Source organism: Prosopis cineraria, unplaced genomic scaffold (assembly GCF_029017545.1).
Source record: "Prosopis cineraria cultivar Desert tree isolate PC_DT_omini unplaced genomic scaffold, ASM2901754v1 PC1, whole genome shotgun sequence".
Taxonomy (NCBI): Eukaryota; Viridiplantae; Streptophyta; class Magnoliopsida; order Fabales; family Fabaceae; genus Prosopis; species Prosopis cineraria.
Window position 1 is genome coordinate 49,763,506 of NW_026555332.1, and position 14,831 is coordinate 49,778,336.

General features: G+C 33.2%; 1 protein-coding gene across 4 annotated transcripts; it reads right to left on the minus strand.

Moving 5' to 3' along the window:
* Window positions 1-10,063: 10,063 nt before the first annotated feature.
* LOC129319588 (omega-6 fatty acid desaturase, endoplasmic reticulum isozyme 2) lies at window positions 10,064-13,912 on the minus strand. 4 transcript variants are annotated; one of them, XM_054964700.1, is made up of 2 exons: window positions 13,775-13,912; window positions 10,064-11,541 (listed from the first exon to the last, which is right to left on the minus strand). In XM_054964700.1, exon 2 carries the CDS (start codon window positions 11,528-11,530, stop codon window positions 10,379-10,381), a length of 1,152 nt encoding a protein of 383 aa, XP_054820675.1. In that variant the 5' UTR covers window positions 11,531-11,541; window positions 13,775-13,912; the 3' UTR covers window positions 10,064-10,378. The 4 variants fall into 4 exon arrangements, with proteins under 4 accessions (XP_054820675.1, XP_054820664.1, XP_054820671.1 ...); XM_054964689.1 differs by having other exon boundaries at window positions 10,064-11,545; window positions 13,775-13,895; XM_054964696.1 differs by lacking the exon at window positions 13,775-13,912 and adding an exon at window positions 13,008-13,105 and having other exon boundaries at window positions 10,064-11,545.
* Between the last annotated feature and the right edge of the window lie 919 nt (window positions 13,913-14,831).

Genomic DNA, 14,831 nt, shown 5'->3' on the forward strand with positions numbered 1-14,831 from the left:
GAGTCATTTAAGTAATTGCAACGTAGCTCTCCATCCTCGTCTACCAATCACCATTCACCCGTACTTTTCATAACAATAAATAAATAAATAAAATATTTCATTTAATTTTTTTTAGAAGTCACCTCGAAACATAATTTTTGTCATTTCTTAATAGGTAGATGCTCATTACTTCCTCCTCAACACTAAATATTAAATCTAAGGTAGTGTTTGGATTTGAAGATTTGGATTTAAAATTTAGATTTCAAATCCCACATTTCAAATTATATATTTTAAATCCCTTGCTTAGATGCTTAAATAATTTCAAATTCCAACATTAACATCCTTTGTTTGGATTGTACAAAACTTCAAATAATCATAATTAAATTCTATTTTTATTTGTTCCTACTTATTAAAAATTATACTTTTATTGTTTTGTATTTAAATTATCAACTAAAATTGACCCTCCATCCATATTATTCCTAATTATTTTTTTCTATAAAATTGATCAATAGACAAAAACTAAACTTTAATTCAAAAAGTTAATCATTCAACAATAAAACAAAATATTAAGAACTTCATTAAAATATTCGAGTGACAAAATAAAATATTCTCAATACCAAGTAAAGCAAATGTAGAAAAGCTTGTATGGAAGGAGGGAAAAAAACCTCTTTGACTACAAATCAGTTTCGATATAAGAAAAATTGGTATATGATATTCATATCATCATAATGTGAATCTAAAATTTTAACTACTCCATCTAGTCTAAAATATACTCCTTGTGATTTTAAATATAGGAAAAAAATATCAATTCACACAATTTAAAAAAGTTGATTAATTAAGGACACTAATTATGTTTGAAATTAAAAAAATTAGACTAAATTATCCTATAATTAAGGAAACAATTTTATTTAGTAAAAACAATATTAATTTTATGAGGGATAATTTAAAAAACTATAATGAATACTTCTTAAAATTTATAGTTTTGCTTATAAATAAAAAGATACACATAGTAATTTCTAGTATATTAAAAAATGGGGAATATGACATTTTTTATCAACTAATATTGGTCTAAAATTTAAGATGCTTTGTAAAAGGTCACATGCATTGATTTTTTCCACAAATGTCATTATTAATTATATTGCAGAAAGATATTATATAAAAAATAAAGATAATTAAGATAGATAATTTTAATTGAAGGGTTAATCTTGAAAAAATATTGATAATTTTTACTTATTTAATTATACAAATTGCAAATCATTTTTAACTACTTTTCTCAATACCTATGAAGATAATTGAAAGTATCCCATATTTTAGACAAAAAGAAGTAATTATTCAAAACAAGGAAAACAAAAATTGACAAAAATAAATAAATAAATAAAATCTTTGACTACAATTCAATTTCAATATAAGAAAAACTTGCATTGTTCTATCAACTCGATATTCATTCCACATTTGCATAGCTAAAGTATCTCTATATATTGTCCATTATGTGTTGCTCGAATACTTCTAATATTCTCCTCATCTCCAATCTCATTCTCAACCCCCAAAGAATTTTTGAAGTCTTCATCTACCTCTCTGAGTAAGTCATATTCAAACGTTTCTTCTCTTACAAAGTTGTAAAGAATAAAACATGCATTTATGATTTTGACTTGAGTTTGCTTATCAAAAAAGCTAGCAGTTCGTAAAATAGCCCATCGCTTATTCAATAATCCAAAAGCCCTTTCAATGGTATTTCTTGCTGATGAGTGTTGAAGATTAAATAACTCTCTATAATTTGTTGGCGTGTTTCCTCTCTATAAATTAAGATGATACCTTGTTCCTCGATATGGTGCTAAAAAGCCTAGACCATTTGCATACCCAGCATCTACTAGATAATACCTATCTACAAAAGCACTTGAAATAATTAGTTTGTATTTTGGACACAAATTTCTCAATCTTAAAGTGATTATTTAATATTAGTGAAATCTTACTAGCTGGAATCTTTAAACCATGACGCCTATGAAGAGCATCACTTAAAATTCAAGAATCAGATGCAGATCCTTCCTAACTAGGTAGCACATATAAGAATATCATCTTAGGATCACAAACGCAAGAACATTAGTGCTCAACTCACCTTTCCTATTTTGATACCTTGCCCGATCTTCAATTGGAATGGTCATTTGAATATGGGTACCATCAAGTGCACCAAGCACACCCTAAAAAAATATCATTGTCAAACAATTAACAATTATATGAACTAAATTACAAACTTTTATTACCACAAAGAATTTTCACTTGTCATTATCTTGATAATTTGTATCTGAGTTGATCTCATTGATATAATATTTGCCTATCTTCATAATAGCCTTAAGAACCACATGAAATTGTCTGCCAATCATTTCTCCAGAACGTGCAAAAGCTGCCTTAATCCATCTATACTTTATTCCATGAGCAAGAATATGCACAAACAATGCTACAATTTCTTTAATTGTAACATCTCTTGAAGCCACTAACCCTCTTTTAGATTGCAAAATGCCATACAGTTTCTTGAATATAGCTGGAGTAAGGCATAATAACTCTAAGCTTGTGGTTTCACATTCTAGAATTTTCATCCAAAGAGATCTATGGTGAGCATGTTCACTTTCGTCCCATGAAATTTCTCGTAATCTACACTTATAGTTATGTGATGCTCCAATAACCATTGTAATAAAACTTACTATAAATAAAAATCTTCTGATTCTTCTTCCTCCTCAATCATACTGTTTTCATCTCTGGTACGCTTTCTCCCATTTTGCAAATTTTGTTGATTACGATCCATATTGAACAAACTACCTATTACATAAAAGTACTTTGGCATCAAAAACACCATCGAAATAATAAGGAAAACACTATAAGAAATGCCAAATAAACAGTGTTGGTTTTATGCAATTGAGTTAATAAATTCTCATATTTACAATTGAGTTCTTTGGTTAATATAGGGCTCAAGTTTAACAAAGAAAAATAGTCTTTGTTTGCAATAGACTTTTTAGGTCAATACACATAATAATAGCAGTTAATAATAAAAATCATCTCTAATATGTATTGGCATCTTGTAAATAAACAACGACCAGGACATGTTGAAATATTGATAAGAAAATCCAGGATCAAGAACAGTGATTAGGCAACTACCAACTGATATATAGTTCAAAATACAAAATAAAACATTGACTAGATTATAATAAGATTTCAAAGTTCTTACTACAAGCGATGAGCACCAAATCAATCTCTAAACTGTTGTAATTTAGAGACAGAATTAGGATTAAAACTATAGCTAATGCTCCAGCACAGGCTTGAACCCTAAAACATTGTCAATTCTCGGAATCAAGTCACACTTAAGGCTTATTATGCTTGGCATTTGCTATTGGATGGATAAGTTCATTTTGCCATCAAGAGAATATGCTGATGTCTTGCCTACATGTACATTGTTATCATAAGGATTTTATATCCTCTAGTACTATTCTGAAGTAGACTTCTCATTCAATTATATAGAACATAAGCTCTCGTCTCAAAATTTGATAAACATCTCTTCAAGGTCTTTAACAAATAAATATTTTTCTTTACTTGTAGGTTTTCGCCATGGTTCCTATGTAACATCATTATTGTGTGATTTTTTCTCTATGTATATTCCTTTTATAATGAATGTATTTTGACTTTTCCTTTGGGAAAAAGAAAAGTCAGGCTTAAGGCAATTTCACTCACCAATTCCTTTAGTACTCCTTATATTAGATACATACCCACATCCCACCCAATCCTAACTCCCTGAGCTTTCCTTAAAAGGTTAAAGGCTTCAATTCAATAAATTAACCAAAGAGAGAATTACACAAATCTCAAAATAAAAAAATTAGTTCCTTATAAATTTCACTTACTTGTAAATAGTACAGTTTAATATAGAAAAAAATCAAGTTGATCCCAAAAAACAAACTATTCATCACAAACCTTGACCATCTACATTAATATTTCTAATAATTCAGCAAGGCACAACACAGTCCAAATTTGTTTATTAACTAACCACAAACATGAGACATGGTTATGTCACTTTTCATTAAAACCAAGGTAACTAATGTAAACCCTGATGTAGAAATTTTCTATCAAACATGCACCTTGCTTTTGAAGAATTTAAGAACTAATCTCTAATCAATTTCCCATGTTTGCATCATAAAACAGTAAAGATAAACACCAACTGTATAATGTTACATAGCATGACTCATCAAAAATTTTTAAGGATATTAACTTCGAAAGAGAGTTTCTGACTTTTTGGGTGCTCTGGTTACATCTTTAAACAACAATTAACAATATTAAATAGAAGCCTTATCCAATTATGTTACATCTTTCATCCTTGCTATAATATCATCAATCTCATTCTGTCACATGTCTTAAGGAACATGCAAGACTGCAGAAACATTAGCTCAGTCTAATTTTGATGCATTCCTATATCGTTGTTCAACCATAAAGTCACATTGCTTATATCATGGTTCCTCTGACTATTTAGATTAATTATATAAATATCAAGTTTCAGCAATAATAAATACTTCAATGATTTTTTCCCCACTAAATAAAAGAAAGTAATAAGCAAGATATATAAAAGAATTAAGAGTTTCCTTTTTAAAGTCAACATTGGCCGTGAACATTTCTAATATCTATAGTTCTTAATTGCCAAATTATGTCTCAAAGCTAGCAGTTCTTGTGTCCTGTATGATTCTGAATATCTGAAAGCAAATTACTTGTCAATATCTAATAACAATCTTCATGCTACCGATAATTCTGGCAAGAACTGTCATCTCTTATTATGATGTCTCTTTAGTATACCCTATAGAGTGATTTCATAAATTCATGACAGTACTCACTAGATCTTAGATTTTTCATGACCCAAATTTTAGAATCTGCACTCGTCTTGATTAATCCAAAAGTAAGAGCAAGCTCGTTGAATATTAGAGTAGAAAACATAAATTCATCTAATCCCAGATCAAACAGCAAAAACAACAAAGAGGGAAATCTCAAACAAAATGTAAAATCTCTAATCCAATTCACCCAGCATATATAGATTTGCTCAGTCCAAAACATACTTGGGGAATTAAGAGAAACAAGGTAAGAGAAGAGGAAATGAAGAAGAGACCAAAGAGGACAGTGACGATATGCATGTGGATGAAACACAAAGAAGCTTTAAGAGATTAGAAAAGCAATTGGGACTCACCTAAGTGAAAGAGACGAGAATGGCACCTGAGTAAGAGAAATGAGATTGGTGTAGTAAATGGGACGACTCTATGAGATAACCTAGATGAAAACCAATTGTGATGTGAGATGAGGGGTGAGAGATTGGGAGTCACCTGAGTGAAAGAGACGAGAATGGCACTGAGTGAGAGAGATGAGATTGGCTTAGAAATCGGACGACTCTGTGAGATAATCCAAATGAAAACCAATCGCGATATGAGACGAGGGGTGAGAGATTTGAAATAATAGGGTGTAAGAAAGTATTTTAAATTTTGAAGGAATTAGGATGGGACAAATCTACATATTTTTAAATGCCCAAATAAGGAATTTGGCCCAAATCCAAATCCAAATCCAAATCTGTGAGAATCCAAACACAACATAATGTTATTTTCTCAAATTACCCGCATTAATTTAACATTTTTCAAAACTTTCTCTCTTTTTAGGAGCAGTGGTATGCACATTTCAATGACTAATAACCAACTTAACTAATTTCTTCAATATAGTGATATAGTTAACTAGGTCTCATATTAAGAAAGTGACAAGAGAATACATCTTTCTTATACTAGAGTTCAAAATTATTGTATGGATTTAATTTCAATGAAGGCAGCATTGAGAAATTTGTTGTTTATAGATTATGAAAAATTCTTAGGTGCACAAGAAAATCTAAATCACTGATGAACCTTCCAATAAAAACACACCAACTCATCAAATGTAAGTCTACATGTCAACGTACATGGCACTTTTTTGATAAATAATATTTTTAGTATTATTTTTAATTAATTCTTCCATGATACTCTCTCTTCCGTATGAATATGGAGTTAGCTTTCCTCATCTGGAAGGGAAAGTATAGGAGGGATTATTACAGATTTGAATCATTAAATTGAGTTTGATGATTTAAATTCAATAATTTTTAAAAGTACAGATTTAATTTAAATGTGGTTTAAATTTGCAACGGAAAAACAATGAAGGGAAAAAATAGTAAAGAGAAATCAACGTAATCTCAAGTTTTTCGCTCTACTCTTCTTTACTGTTTTGTGACATTCTCTCTCCTTGCTCCTTTCTTTTCTCCTCCTCTCTCTCATCATCACCAGATTTATGGAGATTGGGATAGTTCATAAGTGATGTAGTGCGCTCATGATCCATCTAAGAATTTCTCAATAAATTATAGATAATTAAAGTTAATAAGTTTTAAATCTCTTTTTAATTCCTTGTAAAAAGTATAGGAGAGATCGAGAAAATCAAATGCGTCGAGCGGGAGGCTGGGAGGAGGGACGTACGCACCTGCCCTCAAATGACCAGATGGAATGCAGGCCCCATTTATGAGTTTGTCTTATGATTATTTCTTAATTATTAAGCTAAATCAACAACTCTGGATGATTGTCAACACGATATGGGATTGCTAATTTATTAACATAACATGCATCCGCTAAATATAAACTTCCTACATGCCTATTTTATTGTATGCCAGGAAATTTTGAAAAAATAGTTGATCAACATGATTGATAACTAATTGATTTCAAAGTAGACCTTGCGATTTCGTGATTGTTGGAAGTATAATTAAATACGGGCTAAAGGATAATTTTGCCCACAAGTTATAGGTTCACTAACATATTACTTTTGAGGTAATCTCTTCATTAAAAAATATAAAATATTTTTTTTAATGTTAAATGATAAAAATATAAATATTTTTATTTTTTAATGTATAATTAATGAGTTTTTAATAAATAAACCAGTTAACAATTCACCTTTAAGTAAAACAATAAGGATAGATACAAAAAGATTGTATTATTGTAAAGACAATTGACAAACTTATCAGGTAACATAATTTGATTAAAATTAAAATGCCTTATATTTTTTATGTATATTATATTAAATATATAAAAATTATATTATTAATAAGAGAGCCTTTAAATTTTTTTTTTTTGGGCCAACAAGAAGAACTATAAAAAAGTACAAAGAATGCGAAAGGCACGCTTGCGGTAGCAGTTATTGTTGGTTGGAATAAAACTTGGAGGGGAAGATTCATAATCAACACAAATTAAGCCATGGCTGGGGGGAAATCTGAGAGAATCGACGACATGTAACGAGGGGCAGAAGTAGAATTTGACGTGGCACGAGATCGGGGTTTGGTAGGAGTTGTACGGAAACAGCGTAGTGGGGAACACGCGCGTAGAAAAACGTAATATACTTCCCTGTTCCGTCTATGAATTATCCTTTACAAGAAATTCATGATTTTTTATAAATTAATTTACATAATAGTTAAATAGTAAATTTGCTAATAAACTATAAGTTCAAAACGTTTGAGAATTTAAATTCATTTTTTTTGTAATGTTCCTTTAACATTTTGAAACAGTGTAATATAACTCATACTGTTAACAAATATTAATTTTAATCATTAATTAATTAAAAAAATTACAGAAAATGACTGATTTCCAAGTCATTAACTGTAATTTTCTTGTTCATTTTTATGCAATTTTTGAGCTCATTTCCTAATCAATTAGCTGTTAATGTTAATTTTTATTAACAATAAGAGCAACATTACATAATTTTTAAAAGTTAAAAAAAAAGGTTGCATCAAGAATGAGTTTAGGAGATCTCAAATACTCTTGGACCTTTATATAAAAGAAAGAATACGTTTTAAAATAATGATGTATTTAATAGAGATAAATTGAGATTTTTTTAAAACAATATGTATGATGATTTAATTACAGTTCTTTAATTCCAATAAAATAATTAAAAGTTATCAATATAAAAATTGAAAGAAATATGTCAGGCTCAACAAAGACAGCCATATAGTAATGTACTAATGTTAAGCAGTTGATTTTTTTTTTTTTTTTACATCCTTACAACAAAGTCTTTCTATTTTTGCAATTGATATTTGAAGACTTAAAAGGCTTTCTATAATTCAGAATTGGCGTGTAACTAATCATATATCTCTCTGTAGGCTACGTTTCTGGGGAACTATTGTAAGGAACATTCATATAAAAATCTAATGATTGAGTCTATTCAAAATTGTTTCCGGCTTTCATACGATTGACATTTGGGTTTCATTTGAATTGATTTGGACAGCTGGATTTACAATGGCATTGCCGCCTGGTTTCCCGCCAAAAGCTATCAAAGCTCCCAACCCGGCTACCCTTTACAAGACTTAATAGTATACAGAGTGATAGAGACATTCACATTTTAGAGACTTAGAGGGGTGCTATAGCGGACGGGCATTAATTATTGTAGAGGAGTGAACCAAGTGGGCCTGCTTCGGATCTTCAATTTTCCCTTAAATCAGGACCATAGTCTGTTTGAGGTATGCTGTGGACAGACAGTGAATACTGAATACAGGACGCAGTACTCTGAGGTTCAATTTTGACGACAGCAAATCAAGTCCTTAACCCATACAACGCCGCCATCCCCAGGACCCACTATGCCTCATTCATGCACGTGGCTATTTCGTGAAGCTTGAGAAAACTGACCGGTGCTTCAAGTCTCGAGGACTGCCTCAGCAAATTCTTTGACGACCTGGCATCCATCTCTTACTATTTCCTCTGCCACGTTAGCTATCACGCAGCACCGTCCCAGCCGGTTGGGCACACAGGGATTCTCACGGAAAACCTCGAAATGGCTGAAATCCATGGGGAGAAAATTCTAAGTTCTTGAAATTATCAGGATCAAATTGACGACTGATGTAAATTATGTTGACAAAATAATTAATTTTCCCATCAGCTAACAACTCACTGGAATTTTTAACATAAAATAACAGTTACAATAAGTATCGCCTCAAAATTTTATCTCATTGTTTAGCATGCATTGTCTCTTTTTTACCTTATGACTAATTGAATACGAAAACTTGATAATTAAAAGAAAAAATATAATAATATTTTCAAAATATGTTTAATATAATATTATGCATTCACTTCTCAGTAGTTTTTTCATTCATGTGCAATTGATCGTAAATTATCCATTTTTTGTGAGAAAAATTAACGTTTTTCAATTCTTCTTGTCATAAGAGATCAAGGAGACCCCATATGCTTGACCCAAAAAAGAAAAGGCCCAATATGAATCAATCATTTTGGGATAGTTTCAACCCTACATCGGCCCAAGAACGGATCAGCGCAACGCTTGTTGCGGGAGAACAAAGCAAGCGTGCAAATTAAGTGAAGCTAACGGTGATACTTAAAAACAGAGAATTTACTAAAATTCTCATGTAAATTTAATCAAACCAGAAATTTGGAAAGATTAACAAGGGACCACTTGAAAGTAACCCAAGTAAAACACATGTAAGCTATACTTTCTTGGTGTATATAGTTCCAAATTTACTCTCAAAAATTATAAAATAAAATTTAACTGAAATAATATTTTTTTGTTCTTTATATTTAGTTAAAAATGTGTTAGACTTCCTGAGAATAATAATTTAAAAAAAGGAGCAAACAATAATCGTGAATTTCCAGCCGGGGGGGGGGGTGGACTAACTTCTTGAAAAAGGTCAGCTCTATAAAAAATTGAAAAATTAGACCAAGCCACCTCTGAGTTGGCTTGAAAAATTAGACCAGCGCCTCACTCACCACACCGACTGTCTCAACTGGATCAGTAAACCGATTGAAATATTGGTTCAAAATTTAGTTGTCGGACCAAAGCCCTGGTTGTCAGCAGACAACTCGAAGCACAACTTAAATTTCTGTTTCGAGCAGATCCAAACAGAAGGACTGCCATCAGGGAAAGGATGAAAGACCCATCATTAGTTCATCTCGCACCTCATGCCTCTCAGCTGGCAGAAAGAAAGATTCAACAGCAATAATCTCACACCTGAATCATCCAAACTCTCACGTCGACCCTCCGCCCCAAAAAAAAAAAAAAGCCAAAAAAATTTGAAAGATTCAAGTTCGAGTGGTTAAGAATAAAATAACATCACAAACAAATGTCTTGAATCAAGCATTGGACTCAGGTTCACCAGATCGACCAATTGGCACAAGCTTGCAGGATCAGGCAAAATGGCACATGAAACAACACGGGCCAAGACGACTGACTCCTGAGCTATGTCTACATTCTACATCTATGAAGCCAGAAAATTATTCCAAGGAAATCTAAGTTACAGAGTTCAAATGGAGACGAAACATAGCCTAAATCTTCGACAAAGGGAAGCTTCTTCCCCACCTGATAATGTGCAACGATCCTAATCAAATCAGAGCTTGTTCTTGTACCAGAATACACCTTTGGTCCCAGCGCCTTCATCAGAGTCGACGTAAATACATTCCTTTGCCTCCCTCCACATTGCCCTGTAAACTGGGGTCCCATCAAACTGATAGTATTCTCCCAAAACAGGCTTGATTGCTTTTGTAGCCTCCATTGCGTGATAATGAGGCATCGTGGAGAACAGATGATGCGCTACATGAGTGTCTGTAATATTGTGGAAAACCTTGTTCAAAATACCATAATCTCTGTCCACCGTGGCTAAAGCCCCCCTCAACCAGTCCCACTCGGAGGAATCATAGTGTGGCAATGCTGGGTGAGTATGCTGCAAAAAAGTGATCAACACCAAAAATCCATTGACCACCAACAATGGCGCTCCATAAACACAAACGAGCCAGGCAAGTCCATTCGCCACGGCAAGGCGGTAAAGCCCATAGAACACAGCGAGCACCCCTGCATCTGATAAGTATATTTGGAGCCGTTCACGATCTGAGTAGATGGGACCGTATGGGTCATAGTGGCAGGCAAAACGATCATAATGCCTTCCTGAAACGTTAAAAGCAAGGTAGAGAGGCCAGCCAAGAGTGAGAGTAAACGCAAGGGTTACGACTCGGCCTGGTGGATTGTTAAGGTATGGAGTGTACCAACTAACACCGGACTTTTTCTTTGGCACGAAGACTTCATCGCGCTCAAGAGATCCGGTGTTAGAGTGATGACGGCGATGGCTGTATTTCCATGAGAAGTAAGGCACCAGGAGGGAGGAGTGGAGAACGAAGCCAACGGTGTCATCCAGCCATTGGTAATCGCTGAACGCGTGGTGGCCACACTCGTGAGCGATCACCCAGACGCCGGTGAGGACGCAGCCTTGAATAGCCCAGTAAATTGGCCAGGCCAAGAAAGAGAGAGGCCGCGGGAGGTGATGGAAGTAATGTGTAGCCAAATAATAGAGGCCGAAGGCTATGGTGAGGTCGTAAAGGACGTAGGAGAAAGAGCGCACCACAGAACGGTTGAAACAGTGAGGCGGCACAGCTTTCTTGACCTGGCCCAGCGTGAACGGCGGCTGCTCCACTGGGCTTCTCTTCACCGTCTCAGTCTTTGACTTCCTCAGGGCAGGAGGAACGGAGGATCGGCCACCTGCTCCCATTTTCACCCAATCTGTCTGCAAAAATTGAATTCGTCAGCATAATCCTCCTATTCATCAGTCTAACGCCTAGCAATTTGGAAATAAAAATGGGTCAATTTAACGCCAATGCCTGACTGTGCCTAACACCCTATCATTTTGACGTGCGATAAACAAATTCTTTTCCCTACTATCTTTACATGTTAATACACCCATGTGGTTTGGAAGGAAAGAAAATAGCACACGCACATTAGCTTATCCCATTTGAACCATATTTGTTAAACATTCAGTCTTGAACGCTTGATCTCCAAAAACAGGTCGTCTTTCTTTTTACCAAGTGAAAACAAATAGCAGGCAGAGAACGCAACTTTTCATCTTACGACGAAGAATAGAGAGCTCGATCGTTAGAAGCGGGCTTAAACCACCTATCATCCTGCCGAATTAAATCCATGTTGAAGTACAAACCTAAACAAAGCAGCTCTGATGCCAAAATTACTGCCGGGAGATCGAATCAAAGGGCTATTTATCTTATAAATACATTTACTTCTGTCCGTCAATCAGCAAGTGGCTGAGAATTTATCAAAAAATTCGCAGAGAACTTTGATCTGGTCAGGCGAATGACAGCCCATCAGTTACCGAGAACCGGCACTAATTTGTAATCGCCTGACGGACCACGAGATGCAATGGTTTGGGTCTCTTCATGCCACATTTCCTCGCAAACTTCTCTTTTTGGGCACGTGCATTCTTACCCAACTTGGTTTTTTTTTTTGGGGTAAACTACCAACCTTATTAATTACACAGGTCGAATATTTTAAGTACTTGTAGGTTATGAAGTGTAAACACTACCCCCAATGATGGAACATCTTTCTGCCCATCGCAACTTGAACTGGCCGCATTAATTAAGAAAGTGACCTACTGGCCAAATAGCAATTTACAAAATCTAATCTAATACCAACTATAAAACGAGAGCGACCAGTGTTATGCGTACATTTGTCAGCAGTAATATATTTCCTAAATAATTTCTTTTGGCCTGAATATTTCCTAAATAATTGAATGAAATAAATTTCGCATAGTTAATAAATCCAAAAATTAGTTATCCTAGGAAATAAATATTGGGAATATATATTAATGAGAAGCTTGGAACTAAACTTTTAATCATATTTTTAAAATTTAATAATAAATTCCAAAATTTTTAATTTATATACATAATTGTATTATTAATCAACTCATTTAAAGAGTAATAAATCAACAACAATAAGTTCTTTTAATTTTTTTTAAATAATATCTTAAAGTTAAATACAAATATGTAGTAGCATGTTTAAGTTAATGAAATAAAAAAAATTAACTAGTATAACGAAAAGAAAAATTTAAGAACACATTAATACTAATACGTTTCATATATCCAGCAAATTTCTTATGGCAAACTTTTCTCGCAGTTTAGAAAATCAGGACTTCCGAAGAAGCTAGATAATATAGTAGCCAGTGTGGCCGGAAAACAAACCCAGATCGAGGCGCCGTCGCATTAGTGACTGAAATCCAGCAAACAAAACAGCCACAACACCAGTGGGATTGCGTTTCAGTTAATCGGGGGAAGGAGCCCTGGTACGGAATATTCCACGAAAGCCGTGGGGTGGAACTATAGATATTAGGGCATGTTTAAATAACCCTAAAAAATATATTTAAAATATATTTTTATCAAATTCAACAAATAATTGAACCCTCAAATGCACTTTTGTCAATTTTCTCAAATGAAAATTGAAAACGAACACAAGGGTCATCCGACCAGCTTTCCAATCCCAGGTAAGCGACAAATAACCCAGCGATGGAGCCAGGGGGGCTTCTCTCTCGCTAGATCCGAACCCTAAACGGCTAGGGAATATGATTGGGCTTAGTATTTTCAAACGGTGGTTCCGGTGAGGGCTAAAGCAGAAAGAGACCCACCATCCGCATTAGCCAAGAACGAATCAAATAGGGAAAACATTTTGATCAGATATTGACGAAAACCACCAGGGAATCTTGAACGCCTTAACTGTAGGATAAAATTCATAAATCGTAACTCCTGATAAAAGGGAAACGAACGCAGAAGAGATCTAAAATCTCCAAGAAAACTCAGAAGCACAAGATGAAAATAAAACTAGATCTAGCATAGATCATATAGCGAAAATGAGGGTGGGAGGCCGGATTCGAGAACATTGAAGCAGGAAAGTGAAAGCAAAAATGTGAGATGAGAGCAGTGAAGAGCAGAGAATAGAGATGAGAGAAAATGACCTGAAGCCGCCGAAGAGGAAGCTGAGAGCTCTGCAACAGGCGTCTCCTCCTAGCACCTGAACAGAGTGAGTTGGGGAATGAGCAGCCGTCCCGGGTGTGTGGTGATGAAGAGAATAAACAAGGCGACCTCTATTTAAGCTTTTGTTTCCCTCCCCAACTTGCTCTTCCGTCCTATAGTGCTGACCCCAGTGCATTTCCTGCCTCCACGTGGGCTTCCGGAAATTTTTCACTTTTATTTATTAAAAATAATATAATTTTTAATCCTTCAAATCCACTACACATATAATTTAATCTCAAAAATTTTTATAGATTTAATCTTTAAAGTTTACTTTAACTATTAATTTAATTCTTTATCACGTAACCAAATGCCAATGTCAAGCATATACATTAATAAAAAAGAAATAAAATTATTTATATAAAAAAATAAACTTAGAAGTTTTTAAAAACAAGAGAATAAAATACAATTTAAAAGATTATATTATTAAAAATTAAATTAATTTGAAGGATAATTTGTTCTAATTTAACTGCATATACATGTTGTCAGTATATTTTTTACACTAGATTATTTTAAGAGTTAATTTATTTTAAAATTTAAGAGATTCACAAAATAATTTTTAAAAACATGAAGGATGAAATTGATAAAAATTAAATTAAAAAAATTAAATTAATAATTAAGGTAAACTTAAAAGATTTAAAGTTCCGTTATTTTTATTTATTATTTATAAATTTTCAACCAAATTCCAAATATTATATTCTACCCAAGAAAAATAAAATATTATGGCTCTCATTTTGCTCTGCTGAGATAATATTCCCCACGGTTTTTTAACCTGCTTTGTTCCAATTAATATATATATATATATAATTCTTTTTACAGTATCTTTAAATGTGCTTAATTTTAAATATTTTAAAGTAATTTTATACTTCATTCGTTAAAAAATGTAAATTATTTTTTAAAAAGTTTGATATTTAAAAATATAAAATATTTTTAGTCTTTTGAGGTATAATCATTATTTTTAAAAAAGTATCTCTATCAATGAATAACTTTATATTTATTGTA